Source organism: Lepidochelys kempii, chromosome 16 (genome assembly GCF_965140285.1).
Source record: "Lepidochelys kempii isolate rLepKem1 chromosome 16, rLepKem1.hap1, whole genome shotgun sequence".
In the NCBI taxonomy this organism is placed as follows: Eukaryota; Metazoa; Chordata; order Testudines; family Cheloniidae; genus Lepidochelys; species Lepidochelys kempii.
This window is the reverse complement of record NC_136395.1, coordinates 19,579,368-19,605,466: the sequence shown is the minus strand read 5'-3', so window position 1 is coordinate 19,605,466 and position 26,099 is coordinate 19,579,368. Positions and strand designations below refer to the sequence as shown.

The window sequence follows — 26,099 nt, the reverse complement described above, 5'->3', positions numbered from 1 at the left end:
TTCTTAGGGAAAATTCTGTTGTAGTAAATAGACCGGAAGAGGCCAGGAGGTGCAGCCAGAAACAAGCATTTAATCAGAATTTGGCGAGGAGGAGTAGTTTTTTTTACAGAATTGGTGTGCTGGCCTGGCTCTAATCCAGGAAAGGTAAAGAAAGGTCGGGCAGGCTCTGGTAGGTCGTATTCCAGAACTGCACGTAGGAGGCTCTCAGACCTTGCTTCACCGAATCATAGTTGATGTCGCTGTTGATTTCGAGGTAGAAGCTCTCCTCCTGAGTGTAGGGTATCCACCTAATGGGTACAGTAGACGTCCCTTCGTTGGGGTCACTGAAAAAGCAGACGAAACAGCTGGTATTAAATGCAAAGCTGCCAAGGGGCTCACAGGTCAGCCTTTCTAATGGCCTATAAACCTGGGAGAGGGAAGCATTTGCCTGCACACCTTTTGAGGAGCTAGACCTAAACCTTGGGGCTGCTGGGCAGAGAAATGTTGTGTATGTTAGTACAGTGAACTGCCACGGTGCACACCCAGGTTTACACTGGAACACCACTACCTCACCATCACGTTCAACTCAAGATCCCAGTTCAGTGTGTTTGCCATTCCCCTATAGCAGGGGGACCTAGTGGCCACCTACATGTGGGTGGGTGCTGCAGGTGTGACAGATTCCCCCCCGCTGTGGGAAGATTGCTCACTGGAATTTTGCATCAAGCTGTGCAACTAGCAGGGCATTGCCCCACACAGGCTGAGTTCCTTACCCGGTTCTGGCAAAGTTGGTCCAATAAGCTATCAAGGCCTTTGAGACGGTCCTGTGCTTAGGCCAGTAACCCAGTGGGGTGCTGAAGGGTTTCCCAAAGACATATTGAAGGTCATCTGCATGGTCTGCCCCTACCCAGCTGGGGTACACAGGCATTCGAGAAGGCTGGGAGAACACATAGGAGTAAGTCTTGGCATTCCTACACAAACCAAAATAGATTCTCAGCAAGTGAAGAGGATCTGCACCACCATTACTCCCTATGCACAAAGTCAGACAATATTGGCACTGGAAGAGGTTTGGTCTTGCAAGATCCATGCACTGTCAGGTTAAAATCCTATTACAAATACTTGCCCTTCCATTTTACCTTGGCCACCTTGACTTGAGCCGTACAATTTTTTTTTTTTTAATAAAACCTGTTTCCATGGGAATCTTTAAATGTTTTCTGGGCCCTGTGCGTAAAAGTTCATTTTTACAAACGAAACCAAATTTGACCCCACGAAGACACATTCGTGGCTGAACTGAGTCACCAACCTACTCCTAGGGTAGATAAAAATCAATGATTTTTAAAATGTAGGTTTATTTTTAAATAGAAAAAAACTAATTTGGAATGAAGATACATTATTAAGGCTTAAATTTACTATAACCTATTAATCATTTAAATAAAAAATATTAAGCAGTATATATTTGCTCCCAAAGTGTTAAAGGTAATCAAGTCACTGGCTGAGCCCCTAGAACCAGAGTTGCGGGGCTAATCCAGTTTTTGACAGCAGTAGCCTCTTCTGCATGTGCAGAAAGAATTTATTTTTTCATGTCAGTTTATTCAGCTGGCACAGCCCAATGACTAACTCAAAGTTGAGAAACTGACTGGGAGTTGCAAAAGCAGAAATGCTTGTTTTCCCATATGACTAAAAATGAGATCTAAACTTTTGAAAGACAACAGTGACCAGAAATAACCAGTTCAATTCACTAACTACAGTTGATACTTTAATACAAACCATGTTATTTACAGTAGCTTATTTTAAAATCCTGGTTCTGTGCATTTAATAAAATTTCAGTTTCCATCCAAATGCAGCTTGACACAAGTAAAAATATTCATCTAGTAGATTAAGAAATGCATGGGTAACCATTTTCTAAGTAAAATTTAAGCTAAACTATTGCTTCGAGCTATGGTGTAACTTCCAGGGTAGCAAGAGAACCTTTACACTTAATTTACTACAATTAAACAAGTTTGAGTGGCTACCAAGCAATGAGAATCAACCTTTCTTTAGGAAAATAAAGAGCAAAACAAGATTCCAGTGACTGTTTCCAGCTCGCTGATTTAAACCATGAGTAAAGTAGCTGAATCACAGACTCTGCCTCTGGGCCCACCATAACCCTCTCGGACTCACCTAGCGTTCGCATTATGCAGAGCAAGTGCCTGCTGCGTGGGACTCAGGAAGAGGTAGTCTGTCTCCAGGTCCACCACTGTCCTTTTCATGACCTCCTGGTCAGGTTTGTCATTCCACAACTGGGTGTATAGGGAGAATGTGGCATTTGCGGCCTGCACCCCCTTCTTTAGAGTCAGCCCCTGCACCAGGTTGTAGACCTCATCTCTGAAAAGACACAAAACATCTTAACTAGGTCCTGGTTCTGAGCTCACTGCTCAAAGCAATAGATCTTGGTGCTATAGATGAGATACCTTCAGGCAGTAGGCTGCTAGTGTAAATCCAGCTCAAGGGTGACTGCAGGTTACCATCATCCTGTGACTCACAACTGGTAGCTCAACCTTTGGCAAGGCTTGCAGCCTGGGAAGACAGCTGGAAGCTAAGCTTGGTGTAGCTGGTGAATGTGACTTTCACTTCCAGCCCTGCCTGGGTTCAGTTCCTGGCTCCGAGGGATTCAGCATCTCAATTTTCTATCCCTTTTCCCTTCCCAAAGAGCAGGAAGGAGCCAGGGGGATTTGGAGCCCTCTAGAATACTGTTCTATAGAGGTCCTTATGCCCAGTGACTTGGTACAACTGTTGCCCACTGAGTCAGCCTTGTTCTTTACACGCTACTTGTGAAGCCAAGAAACTTTTGCTTTCTGGAACGCAGGATGTCTGACAGGTGAGGGACCCAAAAGCCCCCACCCAGATGGGGGGGGAGAGAAGCCACAAAGTAGTTTGAAAGCTGGAGGAAAAAAGGAAGAGTTCTCCTTTCTAAGCCCCTGGCTAAACGATACAAGAGGCAAAGATCCAGGCTGGCTCTTGGAAACTGTTCTCTGCCCTGCCATTGCATTCATATGCCGCAGGAGCAAAGCTGGCTCTAAACAGGTGCTATTTTGGCCCAGGCCTGATCTGCAGCGGTTCTCAACCTTTTGTATAGGTGACCCCTTTCACACAGTAAGCCTATGAGTGCGACCCCCCTTTATATTAAAAACACTTTTATATTTAACACTATTATAAATTGTGGCGATAAAGCAGGATTTGGAGTGGAGGCTGACAGCTCACAACCCCTCCAAGTAATAACCTTACAACCCCCAGTTTGAGAAGCCCTGATCTATGGGAGTGGTGGTGTTATTGACAGGGCGCCCAAGCCAATCACTGCATTGCCAGTTCTCAGGTGCTCTACTCATTGGTTGTCCCCTTCTCGACAAAAGCCCAACTTGCTTTTCCTTTCTATGGAACTTACGCTGTGATCTTCACAAGCGGGCGGTTGATAGCAGGCATGTCAAAGCCAGCGAAGAAGTGCCCGTCCATGTTGTTTATGCCCGCAATGTAGTCAATGTCTGCAGCGTTAGCGAAGAGATTCTCTGGCCGGTCTGGGAGGAAATCTCCATCAACCACAGGAATGAAAGAGAGGTAATGGACTAGAGGATCTGCAGGAGGGAACAGAAACAGAAATCCACTATACATCTGTGAGAGGAGCCAACAGCCCTCGTGCCATGGCCGACAGCTGCTTTACACAGGGAGCTTCTGGGTGATATCCTGGCTGCACTGGCATCAATGGGAGTCTTGCCACTGACTTCAGAGGGGCCAGAATTTCCCCCGTTACATAGTGGAAGGTGAGCATATACCTATATACTATAGACCTCTCACCTAGCACACCCTATGGCTGCCTTGCACAGGGAGCTTCAGGGTATATACAGTATATAGTGCAAGACAGGCTTTAGCCAGATATCACAGACACTGCATTAAGGTGGCAGGAGGGCGCAAAACAGCAGACATCTGTGTCAGACCAGTGTCAAAGTCAGCTAACTCGCCCACCCAAGGCTACAGAAGAGTGGGGCTTGCTCCTGAGCGAAAGCTCCTCCGTTCGTTCCAGCCCTGTTCACCTGCTGCCAGCAGCAGAGGATTCAGACATGGGGCTGCAGGGCAACCATTCTTGTGAAAAGCTAGTCCTGTATTCACTGAATTGGCAAACAACACTTCCCTACCAGCTGTACTGGGAGTGGGTCTTGCTGGCTCATATGCCCCACCTAGTGGCCCAACTGAAAATTGCAGGGCAGTGGCAATTTTTGAGCATTGCTCCTGAATTCTGCTCTCTGCTTTCACAGAATATAAAGTGTGGTACAGTACTGGCCAGTACAGCTGTCTCCAAGGGACACAGAGGTTGTGTTAAGCCATGCCATGGCTACCTCGGTAGTGCAGCTCCACTGTGCTAAAGAGAGCAGCATCTTTTCCAGCATGATCAATCCCAGTCAGTACAAAATGTACTTTATTGAGCTGGGGGCTGACATCTTCCCTTATCGAATGATCAACATAATGTCCCATCTGCTCATTGACTGGGCTCTGTGGGCACGCAACACACAGTGCCCTGATTCCCATCCTGGTAGCACCCACTGACTCACATGGCAGGTTGACTAGCGGCAGGTGATAGGCCAGCGTCACAGCCTGGGGGTCGGTGACCCGGAGGCAGTTGCCCATGGCCGTGGTGTTGTCCGTAGGGCAGCCCACCTTCTCTGCCACCTTTGGAACATGAATGAGAGAAACTACCTTGTAGTTACACTCCTAGCCATTGTTGGCACAACCAGCCAGGAATTAGCACTGAACTAATACCCATTGGGAAAGGGGGAGTTTCTTTTTAATCCTAGAGGATTTTGTTTGCAAGTCTCCATCTCTATGGAGTATTGTCCTGCTCTGAACACTTTTGGTTTTGCTTCTGCTCCTGCTTATTAAATCACCCTCAGTTTTTCACATGCAAGACAGACCTTTAACTGCAGGAAGTCTGGCCAGGACAGCTGGCCTCAGCTTGGGAGTATCAGTGCGTCTCTGAATCCAAAGGCCTTGGACAACTGGAGCACCATTTGTCCTCCTGGAGCTGTAACTACCGTGCAGCTTCTCCCAGGCTCAAATCTGACAAAGACCCTAGGAAACTCTTGCCTCAGGACACTGCCCTACTTCTGGAGTCCACTTTACCTTGGTAGCCCAGAAGAGAGGGTTCTCCTGGATAGCCCAGGGGCACAGGCCGACTCCGCTTTGGCTGATGCCTCGTTTGATCAGCCCCTTGTTGTACGGAGATAGTGTCTGCAACATGGAAGAGAAATAAGAAGGTTATTTGGTATCAAGTCCTGAAAAGATCCTTCCGTATTCTGGCATGGCCATGGCAGAGAGCTCCAGCTCCCATCCAGGCTTTACGTGGGACTCAAAAGTCATTAGCTCTTTTCAAGTCTCAATTACAGTGTCTCAGGAATCCAGGGACTCAATCTTCTAAACCACCAGGCAGCTGAGGTGCTCAGCTATAGAGCCAGCAGGGCAGTACAAGAACCCCTATAGGAGAACAGAACTGGGGCTGAAGATAAAGAGATGCTGTTACATTAGGGGAACCCTAAGGTGGATCATCACTTGGGAAAGCAGTACCCTCCAGATCTGGAAGGTTTAGAAAGGACATTTCTAAATCAAAGCTGAGAGAGCAGCTGTGAGGAAAACAATTACTTTCTCTATCAGGGTGGGCTGCTCAAAACGGGATGTTAATTAACCCACTGTGGCTGGACCTACTCCCGGGACAGCACCTGCAGTGAGAAAAGACCAGCAACTGTGATGGGGCAGTTTTGACCCTTCACAAAACTGAGGGGAAAAGGAACCCCATGATGGCCCAGCGGCAATCACACACCTGTAATGAGACACTGGCGGCACCAGCTGACTCCCCGAAGATGGTGATGTTTTCTGGGTCGCCCCCGAAGGCCTTGATGTTTCTCTTCACCCATGCAATGGCCATGTGCTGGTCCTTTAGCCCGTAGTTACCTGGCCAAGGGAAGGCATTTACATTTCAAGGAGGAGAGTTGAAGCAGTGAGGCTCAAAGCCCACCCTGCCCAGTGCCCCCAGCTCCACTCAGTATCAGAGCTGGGGTTAGAACTCAGGAGTTCCTGGCTCCTGCGTTCATGTCTATATGTTTTGTGAAGCTGTGCGTTCAAACAAGGGCTTTTTCCCTCTCAACACCCATGTTCTCCTCGTGCCACATGCTGAAAAGAAACCAAGATCTCGTGCTGCTGGATGTTATCCCCAGCTATCACAGAAATCACTGCAGTATCTTAACTCTGCTAACCGTCTGGTCAGAGAGGAGAGACAAGATGTGCTGGGTGGGTACCCAACCCATCTAACAAACGCCAGCTGTGCCTCAAATACCCAATCCACTTGCAGCCTCTGCTCCAAGTATAAACGTGGGCCCTCTCATCCTGTGAGAGAGATCTCTTCTGCCACACTCCCCCATACAGAGTGAAGGTGGCACCCCGCCGTGCGTGCGTGAGAGAGGGGGACATAACATGAGACAGCTCAGTATGTTGTGTGAGGGGAGTGTGGTGGCAGGAGATACCCCAGCGTGTGCGGAGGTGTGGGGGCAGACTGGAGGTCTCTGGAGCAAAGTGAAATAGCTGCCATACCTGGAATACTGGCATCCCCCGTGCTGAGGAACCCCAGCGGTCCCACTCGGTAGTTGAAGGTCACCACGATGACGTTTCCTCGCACTGCGATTTCCTGGCCGTCGTAGAGGTAGTTATTGAGGAAGTTAGCACCCTGCCCACCTCCCACGAGGAATCCGCCTCCATATATCCATATCATCACCGGCAGATTTGTGGACACTGCGGGGAGGGACAGACCACACAGAGTCAGACGAAAGCCCTTCCTTGTCCAAATGAAACCAAGTCCCTTGATGCCACGTAGGCAGGATACCACCTGTTGGGCCCATTCATCAGCAAGTACTGCCTCACTCAGGCATAAGCCCATCTCTTGTGTGAATATACAAACATCTGACTCCAGGTCCACCTGGCCACAGACACAGGCAGATGATTCATCATGACAATGGACTTAGGACTCAGCTACTTTGCTCTATCAGGGCTTAAGGAGCCCGGGGCAGCAATACAGTGCAGAAGAGACACCCAGCATGGAACTCCAATCTCTACTCGCCAAGAGAAGCACAAGCTCTCCATGGAAACAGGTTCAGTGTTGTCTCCAGTATCACCGTCTATCCTCCCAGAGCCTGCAGGGAGGGTCATGTCCACAGAAACACAGTGCTTTGCAAGAGAACTCACCATAACGGGAGTGGGGGCTGTAGCTGCCATAACCCGAGGAGCCCACTACTGCCCATGGAGTTGGGGAGAATACATGACTGCAGACTGACAGCCCCAAGGGAGTCTGTCAGGGATGGGCAGCCAAACACAGAGCTGCTCAGGCCTGCAGAGAACCTTCTCCCTAATCACCTAGTGTTACCATCATGCCTGTACCTCCTTTCCTGTCTTGAGGGATCCAGATGTTCAGATAAAGACAGTCCTCTCTCCCACGAGTACTGGTTTGGGTGAGCGTGACCTGCAGACAACGGTTTTTGTACTCCTTGGCCTTCAAAGTACCTCCAAGGAGAGAGAAAACAACATCCCACTTTAGAACCCTCGGTTCCATCCTGCAGGCCTGTGACTCAGGTCCCATTCCCGGCCCTCACTCACCGCCACGGCGTTGTTTCCAACTAGCAAAATAGCTGTGATGAGACAGCCCCTTTCTGACTGGCCACCTCATACCCACGAGACTGCAGAAGCTACAACGACTTTAAGCTTGCGGGAACCTCGGGAATTGTGGCCACAGAATCTGCAGGTTCCTAGCTCTGTCCCTGCACTTCCACGCAAAGTTCCTGTCTACAATCATCAGCCTTTCTAACAGCCCGGGCAACGTCTTAGTGACATTCACTTAGTGAATGAAAGCAACATACCCAGCTGATCACCTGAATGAAAGTGCAGTATGTTACCGCTGAGGCAAGGTATGCCACAGAGAAGGGCAATGACAGAAAAGGGGAACAGAACTTTATGACGTTCATGAGGGTGGAGCAAAATATATCCCCAAATAAAATCATTGGTAGCCACCCTTGACCAGCAGGGGTATGAAAGCTAGAGCCCCTCGCAGAGGAGGCCTCTGTCATACTCAACAAGATGGCTAATGCAGTATTGGGGAAACAAACCAGGCTTCCAAAATGGTATGAGAATTAAAATGTTCTGGGGATGAGGGCAGAAAACAAAAGATATTCTAAATGTGTGTCTTACCATCCCAGCCAGGATGTTGTTGGGGGTCTTCAAAACTCTTTGGAGGAGCAGCAAAAGGGATTCCTTTGAAGATATCGACGTAGTCACCAAAGAGACCCAGTTTTTCACTGATGCCCTCAACAAAACCTCCTTCAGTGTACACTACACCCAGCTAAACACATGCCAAGAGGAGAGAGGGGACAGCAAACATCTTCCCGTGAACGCAGATAGGCAGAATTCACAGCAGGAACACAAATCTCCCCAATCATTCAGCCCTAAGATGCATTCGCTATGAAAACAGTATGTTTCCACAGTAGTGGTGTTCCTAACCAGACTTCAACTGAAATAGCATCCTCTGAAGACTCTTTATAAAATTAATGACCACCACACTCTGTTAATGAATAACTTGCACTTGTGTTCAGGATTTTATCCAGCAGGCATTTCTAAGCGTTTTACAAATATTAGATGGTGATAAATCCTGACTGCATTTTACAGATGGGGATGTTGAGATACAGCAAAGGAGTGACATGAAGTCAAAGGGAGTTCCAGCAAGAAAGTTTTGAACTAAATGTTGTTTTATGCAATACTGAAGATACCAGCCCATGCAACACAAGGGTTGGGATTTTTAATGAAGCTTAAGGAGTCAGGCACCCAGATCCCCTTGAATATCAACACACTGGGATTCTCAATGGAGCCTAAGTATCAGACTTACTCCAACTGGCCATTTCAAGGACTACAGAAGCAGCGAAATTAACTCATAACGAACAGAACTGGACCTTAAATTACTTTGCAGAGAATCTTACAGTCAAGATATAACAGATGATATGCAAAAGGTAAATGTTTGCCACCACCTGCTGCCAAAAATTATCACAATGGGCTCCCTAATATTGGACCAGGAGCTGTACAGAAGAATAAATCCTACCCTTCAACATTACTGAGGAGGCAGGAGCTGCTCAAACAAGTTTGAGCATGCTCAGGGAGACACAGCAGGGAGAAGGCTGGGTGGCTCTCGTTTCATTGGATGAAAGCTACCCAGATACCAGGAAGGCGAAGATGAGCATTGGCAAGAGAAACATAGGCCAGCCCCATTCAAACACTCTGGGTACACGTTAGCTGCCTGCACTCAGTAGCTAGAATTGCCCATTTCCATTATTTACTTTATGCAAAGTTAAAAAAACCAGCCCCTTGCTACTTTGCTTTCCTACTTAACCACAGCCCACCAGTACACAAGTGTTTTGGCTGGTGGATCAATACAGTTTGTAAAACTGCTTCCCTGTCCCTCACGTCCCTTCCTGACATGCCCATTCAGACTCTGTGGAAAGACCATAAGACAGGGCTCTGCCACACACAGGATGTGGAATATCCCTTATGCAGCTACTCTGAAGGCTGCCTTGCAGTTCCGTCGCTTTCCCGAATTCACAAAACAGTACAAAGGAGTAGAGAGAACAGAAAATTTATCCCAAATTAATGCATAATATCGAAGAATAAGTTAAAACTTATTTTGCTTGTATTTGATTCTAGATATATCACACAAGGTATGCTTCTACTCAGATACCATGGTAACCAGCCCTTTCTGTGTACTTGATCAAATTTTTCTCAAAAATGCTCTGTTTGGGTTGGAACTTTCCACATTTCATCTCATCTGTATCTAAGTGGTTCACTGTGCTGGAAAGTTGACTTAAGGTCTGTTCAGCTACTGATGTATTAAGGCAATTGGTGGGAAAGAGATTCAGTTTGTTTTATAAAAAAAATCGGTTGCAAAGTTAAATACAAAATTAAAACAGATGATATTTAAAAACAAACCACTCTGGAAGAGTTAAATTGTGCCTGAACCTAAATTCCTGGCATGCCCAAAATTCCCACTGATTTCAGTGAGTTTTGGATGCATGCAGGGTCAATGGTATGTTTGAGAATATATATTTTAAAGTACATTGCAAATAAAAACAGTTTGTTTCGTTATATTGTTGCCTGCAACTATTGATTAACTCCACAGTGCTCCAGGTATATTTTAGGTATCTCTAAAGTGGCAACATTTAAAAGATACTGAGTTGCGTAAATCAGTATTGAACAATACTATAGCGTCACAGATAAAGTTGTTTCTGTTCTTTAAATCCTGGTCAAAAGGGAAAAAAAATGCAAAATCCATGAATCAGGAAGTGCAAACATTAAGGTTCTAATGGCAACAATGAATCACCCACACATACCCCTTAATAGTATTTTCAATAGCTAAACGTAGAACTCTGTATAAAACAGGTGTAAAGTTTCCATTGGAATGTTAAAATGAGTATTTCCCAAATAGGTGTGCATTCAGATTTGCAATCTGCATATTGCAGTACCAACAAGGTTTCCGCACTTAATAGATTCCTTTTCTTACTCAGAAAAATGAAGAGGAAGAAAGAAAAACCGGAAAGTGGAGTGCTGCAGACGATAGTTTATATCAGCGAGGTAGTAGGCAACGAGCTATACATTAAAGGAGAACTGCAAAGGAAAGGAAAAAATGGGTTGGAGCCCTTTATATACTATAAAATAGCAAGGGGACACAGCCCCCTTTTTCCCCTTTCTCCTTTAATGGAAGTCTTAGGTAACTATCCAAAATAGCTACATCTGTTTTCTCATCTAGCTAATGGCATACAAAACCTTAAAAGCACATTTTTCTTCTACCCAGGCAGCCTGTTTTCACTCTAACACAATTTACCTTTACACTGATGGTTATGCATCAATGAACTACCTCATACTTACTGTTGTAGCCCTTGCTACTCCAAGGTAGCAGGCTAGGGCAAGGCACAGAACCTCCCAATGACACATGATGCGTGCTAGACAAGCCTGTCCCAGCACGTATGCCTATATATACGGAATAGGAGTGCAGAGAAACTGGCACATGTCCACGCACTCTGCGGAACGCCCTTCTCGCTGCCGTGTGAACCAGCAGAGACCACGCACACCTGCAATTCACCTGGCTGCAACCAAATCTTCCATTTCATGGTTGAAAATGTAGATAACTGGCACTAGAGTATGAGAGACCTCCAGCTGTTGCTGTTATGGGCTGGAAGCCAACTGTTTCATGAGTTCCATGTCTATAAGAGTTCTATGCGGGAAGGGAAAAGACTTAAGAAGGCCCATGTATGCTACATTTAAAGTTAGGCTAAACCATGCATTAGAAAACGTACTATAGGCCAGGCAACAATCTTGCACTGGTTGGGGATTGGAGAATATAAGACTCAACAGGTCCCAAGAGATCTTTAATTTCTATGACAGAATGTCAGAAATTCAGCAAAACAACAGCATGTTCATGGCTAGAGGTCCCAGGCTCCAAGCATCTGAAGCTGTGTGTTTCTGTCCCCACACTCTCTCGATGAGCAGAATCAAAAGCCGGCTGATGACTGCAAAGTTGTGGGAGTAAATGCCTGGCAGGGACAACATGCATCATCATGGAGAAGTGAATTACTCACTGCCATGGAAGTCTTTTCTAATTTGAGTTCCTTCCTACTGCTTTTCTTTCCAACTTCTCAAGCTGATCGAATGCAGAAGGTGCAGTCAATGTACAAAGAATATTTTATTCCCACTCAGAAGAGCAAAAGGCAACACATCCCAGTAACTGCGAGGTATGGAATTCCTTCCTGAACTTCTCTCTCATCTTTACCCATCAAACTGAGGATGTGAACCCAATCAGTGCATTTTACAGGGAAGAACAAACACAGAAATCCAATTCAGGTTTTTCTCCTTACTTCAAGTGAATTATCAGTCTGATCCGGATCTTTGTCTCAGTTTATATATCTGACCACCAAGTAAAACTCAGTTTAGATGAACTCTCTTAATCCAACTCTTAGTTAAAATTCTCAAATCAGAATCACTTACCTAATGAATGTCCAGTTTACCAAAATGTTTCTGTTGACTCAAAATCATTTTGGGGATATTGGCTGTATTATGTATATCTACACGGAAATCCATGAAAGAATGTGTTATTGGAAAAAGGAAGAGTTTTATTAGAAAAATAGACAGGGGGTTCTGTTTCATGGGGAGATGGACTTTCCCCAAGAGAAATTACTGTTTGCTTCTCATGCATATGCAAAGTTATTACAGATACCTGCACATGTCCCATTGGATAGACTCCACATTTGATTTAAGCCAGCCCAAATGACACTCTCCAGAGCCTCTTGATTAAGAATCAGCAATGACCTTGTTCGATACAGAATTAATTTTGTTTGAAGTTTTTCCCACTGACCCAGACACTAGGTTTAGAATGGTGTGACCTTCACACATTCCCTGCAATGGTTCTAATGAAAGGTTAACACTTTGGGCCCAAGAGGCCAGTGGAACACCTCTGATCTGGGTTGGATTCAGCACTTGTTGAAGTCTCTGACATATCAGAGCTAGCAAGGATGAAGAGGCTCTCAACTTCTGGTAAGAGGAGACAGTACACTAACATACCCTCACAATGGCTGTCCTAGGAACACCTATATGGTCTCAAAGGGAAGTATAGATCTCTTTGATGATGGGATCAGATGTTGCAGTTTGTAAGCACAGGGAGGGAAGGGAAAACAAACAACAATCTAATGGCCAAGAGAACCAAAGCAAGTGAAATCCCAACCAGCTCCACTCTGACCAAAAAACTGCCAGAGTAAATGCCGGCCATGCATGTTGCCTGGGATGGGCCAGCATCCCACAATGCCACCTTCACAAATGCTTGTCACCCCAGCACTGTGAAAAGGTGATCTTTAGCGCCTGCACCTTCAGAGTACTTAGCACAACTGCTAGCACCACATCCCGTGAGCCATGAGTTTGGTTAGCATCTTCCCGAAAGCCTGGTCATGATTCCATATCCCCCAGGGCTCAAGGAACAAAAGTTCCAAGCAGCCTCATCCTGCTCGCTCACTGTGTCACACATAGTCCAGGATCTCTGTTTCCATTTCATTCTCGCTCCCATCAGAAGGCTTGAAGTCCTCCTCCTCCTCTTCATCCTCTTCCTCTCCAGAATCGTACGTCAGCTGTTCTTTGCCATCTTCAGTGTTCGACGTACTCGAAAACAGAGCTTAGTCAGAAAGAGAAGAAAAGATGTCAACATTACTTCCCTCCTCACTAAAACCGGGGACGTGTTTGCAGATAAGATTAACAGAGCCAGCCAGAAGATGTAAAAATGAAGATCATAGTTACAGTCAGGCACCTTAATAAAACCAAATAAAAAAAAAAAATCAAACAAAAGCAGCTTTCCTGTGCCAGGAATTCTAACAGAACAAGGCCAGGAGGTTTTGCATTTAGAGTGATCGTGCATCTCATTCCAACTGAGACTAACCTAATTCCTTGGGCCAGGATCACGACAAGAGACTTTCCTCTCCTGTCCTTGCTCTATTACAGTATGCTATTAAACACATTAATGAAAAGATCCAGATGCCTCCAATTTGAATAACTATAAAAACATGAGTAAGAGTATCATGGAACGAAGACATTTAAAACCTAGCCACGATGACATTGGAAAGGCAAAGTTGGGAGGTTCTTACCCCCAAACTATTTCATACTCATGCCTCCATTCACTTTGCTGGTCTTCAAATGGCAAAATCTAGTTACATTTTCCCAGTGCCACAGAGTTTTAGGTCTTTTTCCAATGGCCTAACCAGTGCTGCTTTAAGAAGAGCAGGTGTCCTGCAGGTATCCAGGTTGATGACATCAACTTGCACATCATGCTAACATTGCAAGTGAAGAATCTAGCCACCTACATCTAACCAGGCAGACTGAGTCTCCTACCACAAGAGGAGGGGATCTACAGCAGGAAACGAACAGACAAGTTCCCAGTGCTACTGCAAAGTGCAACACTGTGACTCAGCTGCTCCCAACAACATGCCCCCCTGTGTCTCGAAACATTTTTTTATAACATACCCTCCAAGGCTCAAAACCCCAGAGCCATCCTTACCGGGTCTGGTGGATCTGATGATCTGCTTTATCATCAGAGACATGGTATCCCTCAGATCATCACTGGTCTTCTGAAGGCACCACCCGTCCCGTTCTGTGCATTCTGCCTCCATGCCATCATTCCGATGGATGATTTTCTGTAAGCTAAATAGCCGTCAAGAAAAGAGTCAGCCTCCGGCAGCCAGATCTGACTCTGAAACCTTCCTATGCCGCCAAACACCACACAGGGCACGAACAAGGCTCCATTGTTCAAATCACTTGTGCTGTTTGCCCGAACGGCCACACTGCTGTGTTTCTATAACTCAGCTTTTTACAAGGCTACGCTGTTGACCTATTACTCAACCCCCAACCTGGAGGGTCAGTGGACTGCTCTTCATCTGGTCCCTGCCCTATGACCTGTCCAGCCTGAGTGGCACTAGCAGGAGTTAAAACTTCTGCTGCTATAGTTTTCAGAGTCACTGGAAGAACCTGCAACCAGAAAAATCAGTGTGATTCAGGGTTGCATTCATGAAACAGATTAAGTAATAAAGTTTGTAGTGCTCCTCCTCAAGGATCTCGTAGCATGTCACACACATAAGACCTCCATCGTAGAGCTCGTTGGGAATTTTCCTACAAAAAAAGGCAGTTTCTGCAAAACTGAAATTTTTCATTGGAAAATTTAAATTTTGCCTACGTTTTTCAGTTTTTTATTGTGAAAAAAAATCAAAACCAACTATTTCATTTCAGGTTGATTCAATCCAAACTGGAATATTTCATTTTGGTGAAAAGACCCAAAACATTTTGTTTCACATCAGTTCGATTGTTCAAATGGTTTAGAGAATAAAAAATCAAATTTTTTCAGAATATTTTGTTCTGTGAAAAATTTCAATATTCCAATGTTTTGTCCCAGACTGAGATGAAAACACTTGTTAAATTTCAGAATTTCCCACAAGTTAAGGCCAAATTTCGCTCAGCTCTACTTGCTAACCACCTGTAAAGTAAGAAAGTTATTTCCAATGTACACAAGGAAAGAATGAGGCTCAGATAGATGAAGTACCTCACTCAGATTGCATGAGTCAGTTGCAGAACCAATAAGAGTCCCAAGCCTGTGCTTCAATCACTAGATCATGCCATGCTTTTCTTCTCAGGTAGGTTTCTCTGGCTGTGCTTTGTTCTACTTGCCTATCGTACCTCAACTATGTCTACCCTATCCCTCTGTAACAACATATGCATCTTATGAATGCAGAGGGAAATAAGACTGTAAATAAAATGCTTTTCTAAATGTGATGGCTAGTTGGTTACATTAAGTGTCTATAGTGTATATTTTTAAACCTATAGGGGTACATGTGTACATGAAAATCCAAACTAAAGTAACAATGCATTTCCCCAGAATTATGTGACAATTTGTTTTTCCTTCTGCAGGTTAAATATTTATCCAATGGGAGTAGGGCCTAACCTACTCCTGTTGAAGTCACTAGGAGTTTCCCCACTGATTTCAATGGATTGGGATCAGGCCCAAAACACGTGTTGGGAAAGTATATTTTGCTAGCTCATACAACTTTACTGGGAAGGAATTTCCACTGTAAATAAAGTCTGTCTGTTGAGAAACTAGGAATCTCCTAAGCATCCGGGTCAAGGAGAAAGATAGGAGGTTAGGTACAAATGGGGGCCTTTGTACTCAATCATCTGCAAAATCTCCCTTTGTCAAAAGATCCAGCTAATCGGGTGCAGTACCTGTCCACATTCAAGTCACAGAGCTGATAAAACATCTGTCGATATGGAGGCAGATCTCCTTCCTGGAAGATATAGATGGAGTCCTAGAAGGAGGCAAAGACAAAGATTCAATGGGCATTCCAAATCATTTCCACACCCATACATTAGAGATCCTTCCTTAAGAGCTATTTCAGGATCCAGGCATTTCCTGTAAGAGTTCAGTTCCCTGGCAGGAAGAGGAGTGTGAGAGAGCGTGTGAGTCTGTGTGCGGTAGAGGACAAAGTCAGACTGTGGATGCAGCAGAATTGCACTGCAGCCTGCCAGCCACAGCAATCAGAACTAACACAGCAAAGTTCTGTGGAGAAAACCATTCACACCTATTAACAGTTACACTATCACCCATACTTCAAAATGAGGAAGGGGGGAGGAATTGCCATTACAGGAAAATGGAGAATGGCAAAAGTATAGACTACCCTGTTCCCTTATTTCTTTTGCTTTACTGGATTCTACAGAGCAATCTGAAAATGCACCATAATGGGCTTAAGAGTTTGCTATTCATAGCACTCCACAATCTGCTTCCTGAAATGCAATGTAAGTCTCATTCAAGGCAAGGGCTGAATGTATGACTTTCCATGCTTAGAAAAGACATTAAAAACAACAGCAAACTTTGCAGTGATGTGGATGACTACTGGCTTTCCAGATAAGTCTACCATAAGGTTAGCTAGAGAGGCAATATCTTTTACTGGACCAACTTCTGTTGAAGACAGAGACAAGCTTTCAGGTTTACAGAGAGCTCTTCTTAGCTAGTCACTTGCATCTCCAAGTAAAATCTGTATCAATGCCCATAGTACATCTGGGTCAACACTGCCCCCAAAAGAGTGACAAACCATAACAGATACCCTTCCTATTACACCACTCCGAGCTCTTGGTAGGAGAGAGTAATACCTACTTTAAGTTTGTACCTGCTGGAGGCAGGTTTTTTTGCACTGGATGTACTCGCTGTGTCCAGCCCATGTTTTAGGTCCTGTACACTGACCGTGTGACTTACTGAAAGACATAAAGGAAGAAGATTCCTGAAGTGCACAATAGTTTGCACTTCATGGCATAGTATAGTATTTTAGCTGCTTCTCTACTTCAGTTCAACTTTGTTGGCAGCAGAAAAATAGCCAGCATAGCAAAAGTTAGCGTAAACATTCATTTTTCATTCCTCCACTTCATTCCCTCTACCCTGTTTTCTGGCAGTTGTATTGCCAGGCAGACCATTTCTGCAGCTACTGGGAAGTGTTTCTGATACAGCCTCATTCAAATAGACCCCTTTTCTAATTTCTGATCGCTCACCTCCCATTATTACCCCTGGCTCCATCAGCCAGACATGTCTTAAGACATGCCTCAAAGGGCAACACTTCCACAGGTTTTAATAGGGCACATATATCGCGATCTGAGATAAAGGAAACCCCAAAAATCTACTGAAATAAGTTGAACTGTGTTCTCTTCACCCACCAGCAGCAACGAAAAGATGAAATGAAGAAGCCACGGTAAGCTGCGCACCTTTTTCCAACCCCTTTGCCTGTTCGGCATACCTGGTTTTTTGATAGTGATGGGCAGGCTGTAATTGTATGTGCTGCGTTTTGCTTTCACGGGCATGTCGCTAGGGGCGTAACCTGGAGGCCAAGAAAGAAAACAGTTTCTGAACAGAGATCAGCATCCTGTAGAATATTCCAGTTTTTATAACACGGGGCGTAGGACTAGGGTTTGAAAGGAGAGCCAACCAATACTGTGTTGTTGATTTTGGTGAGATGGAGAGAGAAAGAACAATCAGGGAAATAAAGCTATTTAATATGACAAGGTGGGAAGATGTGCCCTGTCACTGACTTACTGCATGGTCATTAGACCTCAATTTCCCCCTCTATAAAATAGAGATGATAATACTTAGAGATTTAGTAGTTTGTGAAGAGCTCTGAGATCCTTGAAGAATAAGCACTATCATTATTGTATTGAAACCCCCCCACAAAAAAAGAGAGACCTAAATTTACATCACACATCTAAAACTATGGCAGGGAACGTATGAAACTGAAGTACGAAAATGCAATAAATGAGGTGTTTTGTACAGAGCTGAGCACTACACTAAACTTAAATAGGCCAAACGAATTGGTAAAAACAACACACCCCAGATGTGTTACAATGGTATAAACCAAAAACTCATGCAATGGCATAAGCTAAAACAGGGGTTCTCAAACTGGGGGTCGCAAGGTTATCACATGGGGGGGTCGCGAGCTGTTAGCCTCCACCCCAAACCCCACTTTCCCTCCAGCAGTTATAATGGTGTTAAATATATATAAAAAAGGTGTTTTTAATTTATAAGGGGGGTTGCATTCACAGGCTTGCTATGAAAGGGGTCACCAGCACAAAAGTTTGAGAACCACTGAGCTAAAAGATCTTAAACTCTCACTGTGTTGTCTGTAGCATCTGATAGGGCACTATGGGATTTTTCTTGTAGGGCGGATGAGGATGGATAAGAGCCAGATGCATCCTTGAGTTCATAATGCACATTCCTCCATTTTGCACAAGTCTTATGTGCTTTTCCAGCTGGTGGCATTAAATGTTATTATTATTTATTTTTTTAAAAGAAATTGCTTCTCCAGCATTAGTTGGCCAGATGGACAAGTCATCCTTGTAACAGTCACTCAATTGGTCCCTTCTGGAAGTGGAAGAAATGACAAAGAAACGAATCCTTAGGTGGCATTTTAAATGTCTCCCCCTTCTGAAATTGTAGCAGGTCCTGGAGTGGGAAGGAAGATAACAAGATACCCCACTGACACACATTTGTGTTTTGAACATAACAAGGAAGGAAGTTGAGTAGCTTTTTGTTAGGCCTGGAATATGCCCAGTGGCCAAATAAAAGTCCCTTCTGCTCCTCTAACTTGGGGTTATCGGATGTCCCCATAGATTCTAGGGAAGGAAATTCAGAAACAATCACCGATACGACCTCCTCTCCCACACCTTTCTGCGGACAGAAAGCTTGAGGAAAGAGGCCCTGAGGGTTTAAAAACAAATGGAAAGAGATGACAGAAGAGCTGTGGGGGGGGGGCGGCGTTTTAGTGAATCTATTTTGCTTGGGCCATTTTACCATATTTCATTCCACAGCGAATTCTGAAGTCCAGGACTTGATAAATCTTTGCTTCGGGATGTTTCCTGGGGTCATACCCATACCGAACCCACAGGCTTCTCCAGGGACCTGTGAGCTGCACAGATACAGAGTATGAGTGGTTACAGGAGACAGTACAGAGATGCAGAGTTTAATGAGCGCAACAGTGTTACCCCAAAATATTTATTTTACAGATTCTCCCTCCCTCCCTCTTTTCCCCCTTTCAACACACGCATTTAACACCTAACCTTGGGCAAAGGAAGGCTACATGCTGCAGATATTTGTGATTTCAGAAATGAAGTCCAAAGCTCACAGCAGACTGTTTTTGAGGGCTCCTGCTAGCATTTCCAGACAGACAGTCAATTTGACTGTTTGTTACTATAACTTTAAGGCAGACCAGAACCAACAGTAGCACAAAGCCACTGCATCACTCATTGCTTTAATTGGTAACTATGCGTGGGTTCCATTTGGAAGCAAGATTTTCCTCCTCTCTCCACCCCTCCCAAAAAAAGTTGGAATTCCTACTTAAGGATATTTAATGCAAAGCTTTGGGTACCAGACAGGGGAATCTGAACAGTAGATAACCAGGAATTGTCCATAGACATCCAGCTGGTTCTCTCATCCCTTTGCCCCCAAGTCTGCCTCAAATAAGAACAAGCTGCACAGCAGGTATACAAAGAAACTCACCATATAATAGGCCAAATATGGTAGCAGAAGTTTAAGCTTGTCCGGATGGACACTGATATTGGCCTTTACAGCATTCCGAGACCAAATGGGACGAATCTCAAACAGCTAAAGAAACACACAAAGTGGAGAGTAAGCGTTAATAATGCCAATTTCGATTTCCTAATGGGAATCTGCTTTTTATTACAGCCTCTGCCCCAGACTAAAAGCTGTCACCGCATTTCTACAGTGCAGCACGATGGCAATGGAAAGAAAAGTAAAAATAAGCCTTATTTAAGGGATGTTGGCACAGCGAGGGAACAAGCCTGCCTTTCATCTCTGAAGAGAAAGGCTCAAATAATAACTTGGGTAGCACATGAAATGAACAGTGGTCTCAGCTTAGTCCCTAGGCAGTGGCCTGTCCCATCAACAAAAACACACCAGAAAATTCAGTACAATAGATGGGCTCTGCTCCTGAATGGCTTGAGAGCTGGTAGGCTCAGGCAAACTGAAAGATATGGTTTCACAATATATGCCCACATGAAAAGGATACATTTTCAGAGCTATGGGTAGGGTTTCAGACACATGACATCCACTGCCTTTAACAGAGTTGCTCCTGATAAACTTTCATCCCATATATCTCACATTTAAGAACACATAATTCACTCAAAGTTTAAAATACGTGGGGAAGTGGAAGAAGGTAATGGATGTACCACCTGGCTGTTCAGGTTTCAAGTAACTTAGGATAATTATAGCTTCTCCTTGGTGGTTTAAGCCATGCCCTATCCTTCAGTGTATTTACTCTTGCTTCCAATAGAATTTTCATAAAACCATGAAGAACCCTAAAACTCTTGGCAATGAGAATTGTAAGTGTCCTGGGGATCTAATATTTCTATAGCACCTTACACCTCAAGATTTCAAAGGACTTGGCAAACATTAAATATTATAACCAGGTACATCCATGTTATCATTCCCATTTTACAAATCAAGAAACAGAGAGAGGGATAAAACACTGACAAAATTACAAAGCAAATAAGAGGCAGAAATATAAACAGAACCCATGAGTTCTGGCTTTCCGTTCCCTGCTCTAATGATCAGACCACACTGTCTCATTCACCATCACATTTATAATACAGCACCTTGATCAGTCTTTAGAATCCTTTGTGGAGGTCTGTAAATAATGTTAAACACAGATATATAAAATAAATCCTTGTAGATAGCAGTTTTCCGGGAAGTCAAAAAAGTCACTGAAGGCAGCTGATGAAGTTTCTCCCACACACTGTGCACTGGGGTGGCTTTTGGCCCAGTCCCTTCCCCTGAGATTTGGCCTGTACCTTTCTCAGCTCTTCCTCCACGTTTTTATCCACAGGATTGGTGCACACTTTCTTCCAGGTCTGCACTGCAGGCTCTAGCGGCTTAGTGGGGATGTCATCATCATCAAAGTTCACAAAGATGGCATTGTGTGGTCGACGGGCCCTGCTGAGGCCGATCAGGTTCTCACAAGACACCTGGGGATTGTTGTAGCCATCCCTAAGAAGCAATGCAAAGTATTAGTCATACTTTCTTCCTCCTCCTCTTTTACACTTAGTGGCCTCCACTGAACCACGTGGAAAATAAGTTTATTTTCTGGTCTTAGAAAAAGTGGTGGTGGGGAATTGCATTAGGTAGAATAAGGGGTTTCTGAACTAGCCCTTTGCCCCTCAAGATCTAGGGTCGGAAGATATTTGGGTCCCAAGTAAACATGGATTTGGGTAGTCCAAGCTAGGTCACCATTAAAGACTCCTTTATGGAGTAGTCCAGAGTGAAAAAGTTGAGAATCACTCTTCCAATGAGAAAACTATGATCGATGTCCAATACCCCTAGGACAGAGCTTCCATGTACTGATATTAACTGAAATAAACCTTACTCCAGTGGTCCCCAAATTTTTGAGGGTCTGCGCCCCGCCGCCCCCTCCCTGGAGCCGGGAGCAGTGATGCGGCTCAGGGGCGGGGGAATGTGGACGAGGTAAGGGGGCCGAGGCTGGGAACAGAGCCACAGACAGGGGCCTGCAGCTGGGTACGGAGCCACACTGAGGCTGGGGATGGGGCCAGGAGCGGAGCCACGGCTGGGGGCAGGAGCAGAGCTGGGGGCGGGGCGGTACTCCCCGCCACTCGTCCCTCCCCAGTGGGGGCTGGCATGAGCCTGCTATGCCCCTCTGAATGTTCCTCCACGCCCACCTACAGGTGCATGCCCCATAGTTTGGGGACCTTTGCATTACATGTTAGTCACTCAATCAGAATTTTCAATCCACAAAGGCAGGCTTAGCTTCCATGGGTACCTACTTTATGTTCCCATTGCTACAGTCACCAAGAGTACAGGGATATACAGGGAGATAAGGCAATGGAGCAGTTAAAAATTCAATCCTGGAGTCAGATTATATTTATTTGCACTTTTTAGCCCCAATGAAGGACAACAGTGAGAAAAATAAAGATGTTTCTCGTGGGAGACATCACAGATTTCATTTATGGCAAAACAAACAAACAAAGTAACAGAAGCAAACAGTGCCAGTGAATGCTAGCCCAACAACACATGGCATGTGCTCTTGCACCACTCTCCATCAACCTCCAGCTCACTGGAAACACATGGAAGCCAGCCAAAAGGCCAAACTGATACAACTTCACATTACCATGCAGTGTCCAACTCCCACTCTTAGGAGTGGAAATTTTCTCTTATGTTTAGATGCAACAGACCTTCAACCCAAAGTTTCACTTGGGAACCCGCCAAGAGTGCCTAATGAAACAAAAAGCTTTAAAGCAGCTATTAAAATGGGATTTCTCAGCTCACCTGCCAAAATTTCTAGGGAGGGGGAGAGAGAGAGAGAAAGAAGCTGCCAAATAGTCTCAAGCTGCATCTCAATACTGGGAGAAGAGTGGAAATTTAAAACAAAAAAAAATAAAAGATTTATTTTGTTATAGTTTTAGTTTGGGTTTAAAGTAGACAGAAGGCTTTTAGGGAAGAGAATGCATGGGATGGAAAATGGACACGCAGGTGAGATCCTAACTCTTTATGTTTCTGAGGGAAAAACCTATCTAAGATACTTATATAGCATTCATCAGTGTAGTGACAGAGCACCTCACAGTTGATACTGTATTTTTCCTCACAAACATCGGTGAAGTAGAGAAGTGCTATTATCCCCCTTTTACAGATTGGGAACTGAAGCACACAGACAAGTGATTTGCCCAGATCTCACAGAATATCTGTGACAGACTGAAATTAATCCAGGTCTCTGGAGTTTTAATCCACAACCTTGACTATGAGGCTATCCTTCCTTTTTCTCAGAACCTTGAATGCCACAAGCTGGAAGTCCTCTGCCACAATGAGATTTGAAATCACATTAATACTTTTCCAGTAAGAACCACATTTACATACTGCACAATTCTCTAGGATACGGCACACTATTTTTGATGTTTGTTTTGAGACTGCCTGAAAGCAAAGTGAGGTGAGATTGCAGTGCTATCCACCAGGCTGTATTTCCCAAAACATGATCCCATTAATGGCTCTCTCTTACACAGTGCAATTTCTCCACAGGGCTCCTTTGTTCAATCCCCAGTAGGCTAGTGCAGGATTACTTCCCCACAGTATACTTTCTACCCATTTCTTCCTTTTTTTTAAAAAAAAATCTCTGTGACAATGGCACTTGTTCCCCCCAAACACAAAGGAAGTCCACTAAACTCAAACCAGAAACAACTTAATAGGCCACAAGCCCCAACTAAGCAACCCCTTATCTCCACTCTGGAGAGACCTATTTTGTGCAGGTGACTATAATTATCATCTCAGTTAGTTCAGAACAAGAATAAGGAAACAGAAAGTAGTGACTTGCCCAAGACCACACACTTGCTAGTGGCAGAGCTCTTGACTTTCAGAGCCTCATTTAGCCCGTGCTACCTTCCAAGTATTTTTGTCCATATTGTATTGAAACAAACAAAGCTAACACAGAAAGAGAGATATAACAAAGGCATATAACAGTTATAGCTGTTTGCCCTGATGAGGCATATGACTGAAATATTTTAAAATGCTGCTCTGAAAGAGCACAGATTCCACTATTAAAAAACACTCAGTGGTATATTGGTTACTTTAATTCTATTTTTTTCTCATTTCAATTACATAGATAGACTCTGGACAAAGAAACAAAAAACAAAAGCGTCCTATGCTTTGGTCATGATCGCTGCCTGATACAAACAACATGACCCCCAAGGTCATCAAACCCCATCATTTTTCTTATAGGCCATTTTGAAAGATCCTTTACTACTGAACCACGCCAGTTATACTACAAGAGATTTCTTCAGGTTGAAGCAGGGATATCCTCCCAGTGAACTTGAAAATTCAGATTTTATAAGTGATATGCTGGCCCAGTAAAAGGTTTCCATTATCTATTCATTCAAGAGACAATGTAACTATTTACTACATCACAAGAAAAGGCACTGACCGGTGTTGTACATCTGGCCGATAGAAATAGTCTATAGGGGTGTCCAGACGTGAAAAAATAGGTGGGGGGATGTAGAGGGGCAATTCCCTATTGAAGAATTCCTCCTTTTCTGGTTTGAGCATCAAGACCTTGTCATACATAGAGATCTGTTTGCTATCAGGTCCAGAATGCATTGCCAGGTACTGGAAATCAGACATTCCTATGAGGAAGGAAAAGTCAAGATAAAAATGTGTATCAGAGACAATAATATGCTGCACAATACCTAGTTCTCCTTTCCTCAGACAGCTCACTCAGGGAAGATGCTGTTTCCTGAGCTGAGTTAAATGGGCTAGGTATTAATTCACGTTGGGAAGCAGCACCACGGTCCCCCTACACTGCATTCATAAAAGCACCCTAGAAGCCTTGTCCTACTTTCACTTTCAAAGCATAATACTTTCTATTTCCTTATCTTAAACATCTGCCAAGCAGTCAACTAAAGATTAAAAACAATAATACATGAAACTACTACTTTTCCCCTTCCTCCTGCATAGGTGCATCCATTATAGAACATCTTGGATTACACCATAACCTAATGCAACAGCAGAGAGAACAATGTATTATTAAGTCACAGTACAGAAGGGGGACGGTATCAAATCCAGGTCACACATTGAGGTCCCTAGATACCAGCACTGTAAGGCTGACATGCAGGGTTTTCTGAACACACTGTTTGTTGGACTCAAGCAAGAGGGAGCACTGCCCTTTTCCCACCAGAACTGCTAGTCACTACTCCACACACATGGTCCGATGAAATTACTACCTTGAAATTTGTAAACAGTGGAGACAACCCCAAGAACTTCCATTTCAAACTTGACTTCCTGTTGGGTTTCTCCTTCAGCTTCCAGCTGCTTCCTCCTGATCTTCCTCTTTACCTTGAACAGCATGGAGGAGGTAGGGAAACGGTTGGCACACACAGGATGGCAGTAGGGATCCTTGGGGCGGAAGTACAACTCGAGCCTTTTTCCAGGGTCGGCATATATCTACATTACCAAGAGTGTAAGCACTTTTCAACATCAAATTTGTCCCTCCAAAAAAACCACTGAATTTTCCTTTGCATCATACCCCCTGCCCAATCCACCTCCAAACCAAAACGCTATCCCTGTCTTCCCTTAGTGACCATCACCTCCTTTCCACAGAGCACCATGCCAGAGCAAGTCTCTTTACCCCAGAGAACCATAGATTCTCACACTCTTATTTACGGCATTGCCCTCCAATTACAGTCTATCTAATACCCCTACCTGAGCCCTACTCTAATCCCAACACGTACCTTATGGGGTCACCCACAGCAAGCGCTGAACTGGATCATCCACCCTTACTCAGCACTCTAGACCCTCTTCCCAGGGCTCCCTTTATCCACGACAAATACCTTCATTACCCACCCCCCACCTCTGAAGTTAACATCTCCAACATCTCCCTCTATCCTTCGCCCTCTGCTTCGCTAGGATAGCCCCCAGCCTCCTTCCCCTTGAGGTCCCGTTAACCAGGACATCTCCCACCTTCTGAAAAATCCCAGGCCCTTCTCACTGTAACCCAGTCAACTCTTACCAAGAGCACCCTGTTCCCAGCCCCCCTCCGCAGCGCACCCCCACCCGCTCCCTGAGATTTACTGGGACAACCCCTCCCCCAGGAAGCCCTTAGCTCCATCCCCACGTTACCCCGGATGACCCGCACCCAGGGAACCCCTCACCCAGGAACCCGCCCCAACAGGCCTGCAACCAGCCAGGAAAGCCCCCGCCACCCGGGCATCCTTTACCCAGGAAGCCTGGTTACCCCGAGCTCGCCCTCCCCCCGGGGCCCCCCTTACCCGGGACACCCCCTCGTCTCCCCCCAGAGTCTGCAGCATCTTGCCCACGTCGCGCACCAGGCCCGGATACTCCACGCATACCAGCCGCGGGCCGCGAGGCAGCTCGAGCACGGCCGAGCCCTGCTCCCCGCCTCCCCCGGCCGCCATCTCCCGCCGCGCCGCCTCCGCCGCCCGGTTCTGCG

The 26,099-nt window shown here is 45.0% G+C and overlaps 2 protein-coding genes across 3 annotated transcripts; both read right to left on the bottom strand.

The window, feature by feature from the left end:
• Positions 1 to 50: 50 nt before the first annotated feature.
• Positions 51 to 11,658, bottom strand: CEL (carboxyl ester lipase). The gene is made up of 11 exons (XM_073313875.2): positions 10,948 to 11,658; positions 8,230 to 8,380; positions 7,426 to 7,548; positions 6,586 to 6,783; positions 5,819 to 5,949; positions 5,125 to 5,232; positions 4,557 to 4,674; positions 3,398 to 3,584; positions 2,137 to 2,340; positions 750 to 947; positions 51 to 323 (listed from the first exon to the last, which is right to left on the bottom strand). The coding sequence occupies exons 1-11, from the start codon at positions 11,011 to 11,013 to the stop codon at positions 131 to 133; spliced, it is 1,677 nt and encodes a 558-aa protein (XP_073169976.1). The 5' UTR covers positions 11,014 to 11,658; the 3' UTR covers positions 51 to 130.
• On the bottom strand, positions 8,298 to 26,099 carry GTF3C5 (general transcription factor IIIC subunit 5). 2 transcript variants are annotated; one of them, XM_073313849.1, is made up of 12 exons: positions 25,918 to 26,099; positions 24,874 to 25,093; positions 24,078 to 24,276; positions 20,947 to 21,142; positions 19,637 to 19,741; positions 18,932 to 19,046; positions 17,385 to 17,465; positions 16,754 to 16,851; positions 15,826 to 15,908; positions 14,114 to 14,256; positions 13,082 to 13,237; positions 8,298 to 8,380 (listed from the first exon to the last, which is right to left on the bottom strand). In XM_073313849.1, the coding sequence occupies exons 1-11, from the start codon at positions 26,062 to 26,064 to the stop codon at positions 13,086 to 13,088; spliced, it is 1,539 nt and encodes a 512-aa protein (XP_073169950.1). In that variant the 5' UTR covers positions 26,065 to 26,099; the 3' UTR covers positions 8,298 to 8,380; positions 13,082 to 13,085. The 2 variants fall into 2 exon arrangements, with proteins under 2 accessions (XP_073169950.1, XP_073169949.1); XM_073313848.2 differs by lacking the exon at positions 8,298 to 8,380 and having other exon boundaries at positions 12,168 to 13,237.

Coding starts and splice junctions, on each gene's coding strand:
- GTF3C5 (XM_073313849.1), bottom strand. CDS start 26,064: ATGGCGGCCGGGGGAGGCGGGGAGCAGGGCTCGGCCGTGCTCGAGCTG. Junction 19,742..20,946: donor TGGAGGAAGAGCTGAGAAAG/GTACAGGCCAAA, acceptor GTGTTTCTTTAG/CTGTTTGAGATTCGTCCCAT. Junction 15,909..16,753: donor CCAGCAGGTACAAACTTAAA/GTAGGTATTACT, acceptor GCCTCCTTCTAG/GACTCCATCTATATCTTCCA.
- CEL (XM_073313875.2), bottom strand. CDS start 11,013: ATGTGTCATTGGGAGGTTCTGTGCCTTGCCCTAGCCTGCTACCTTGGA. Junction 5,950..6,585: donor GGGGGATGCCAGTATTCCAG/GTATGGCAGCTA, acceptor TCCCTTGGCCAG/GTAACTACGGGCTAAAGGAC. Junction 948..2,136: donor CTGCATAATGCGAACGCTAG/GTGAGTCCGAGA, acceptor TGGTTTGTGTAG/GAATGCCAAGACTTACTCCT.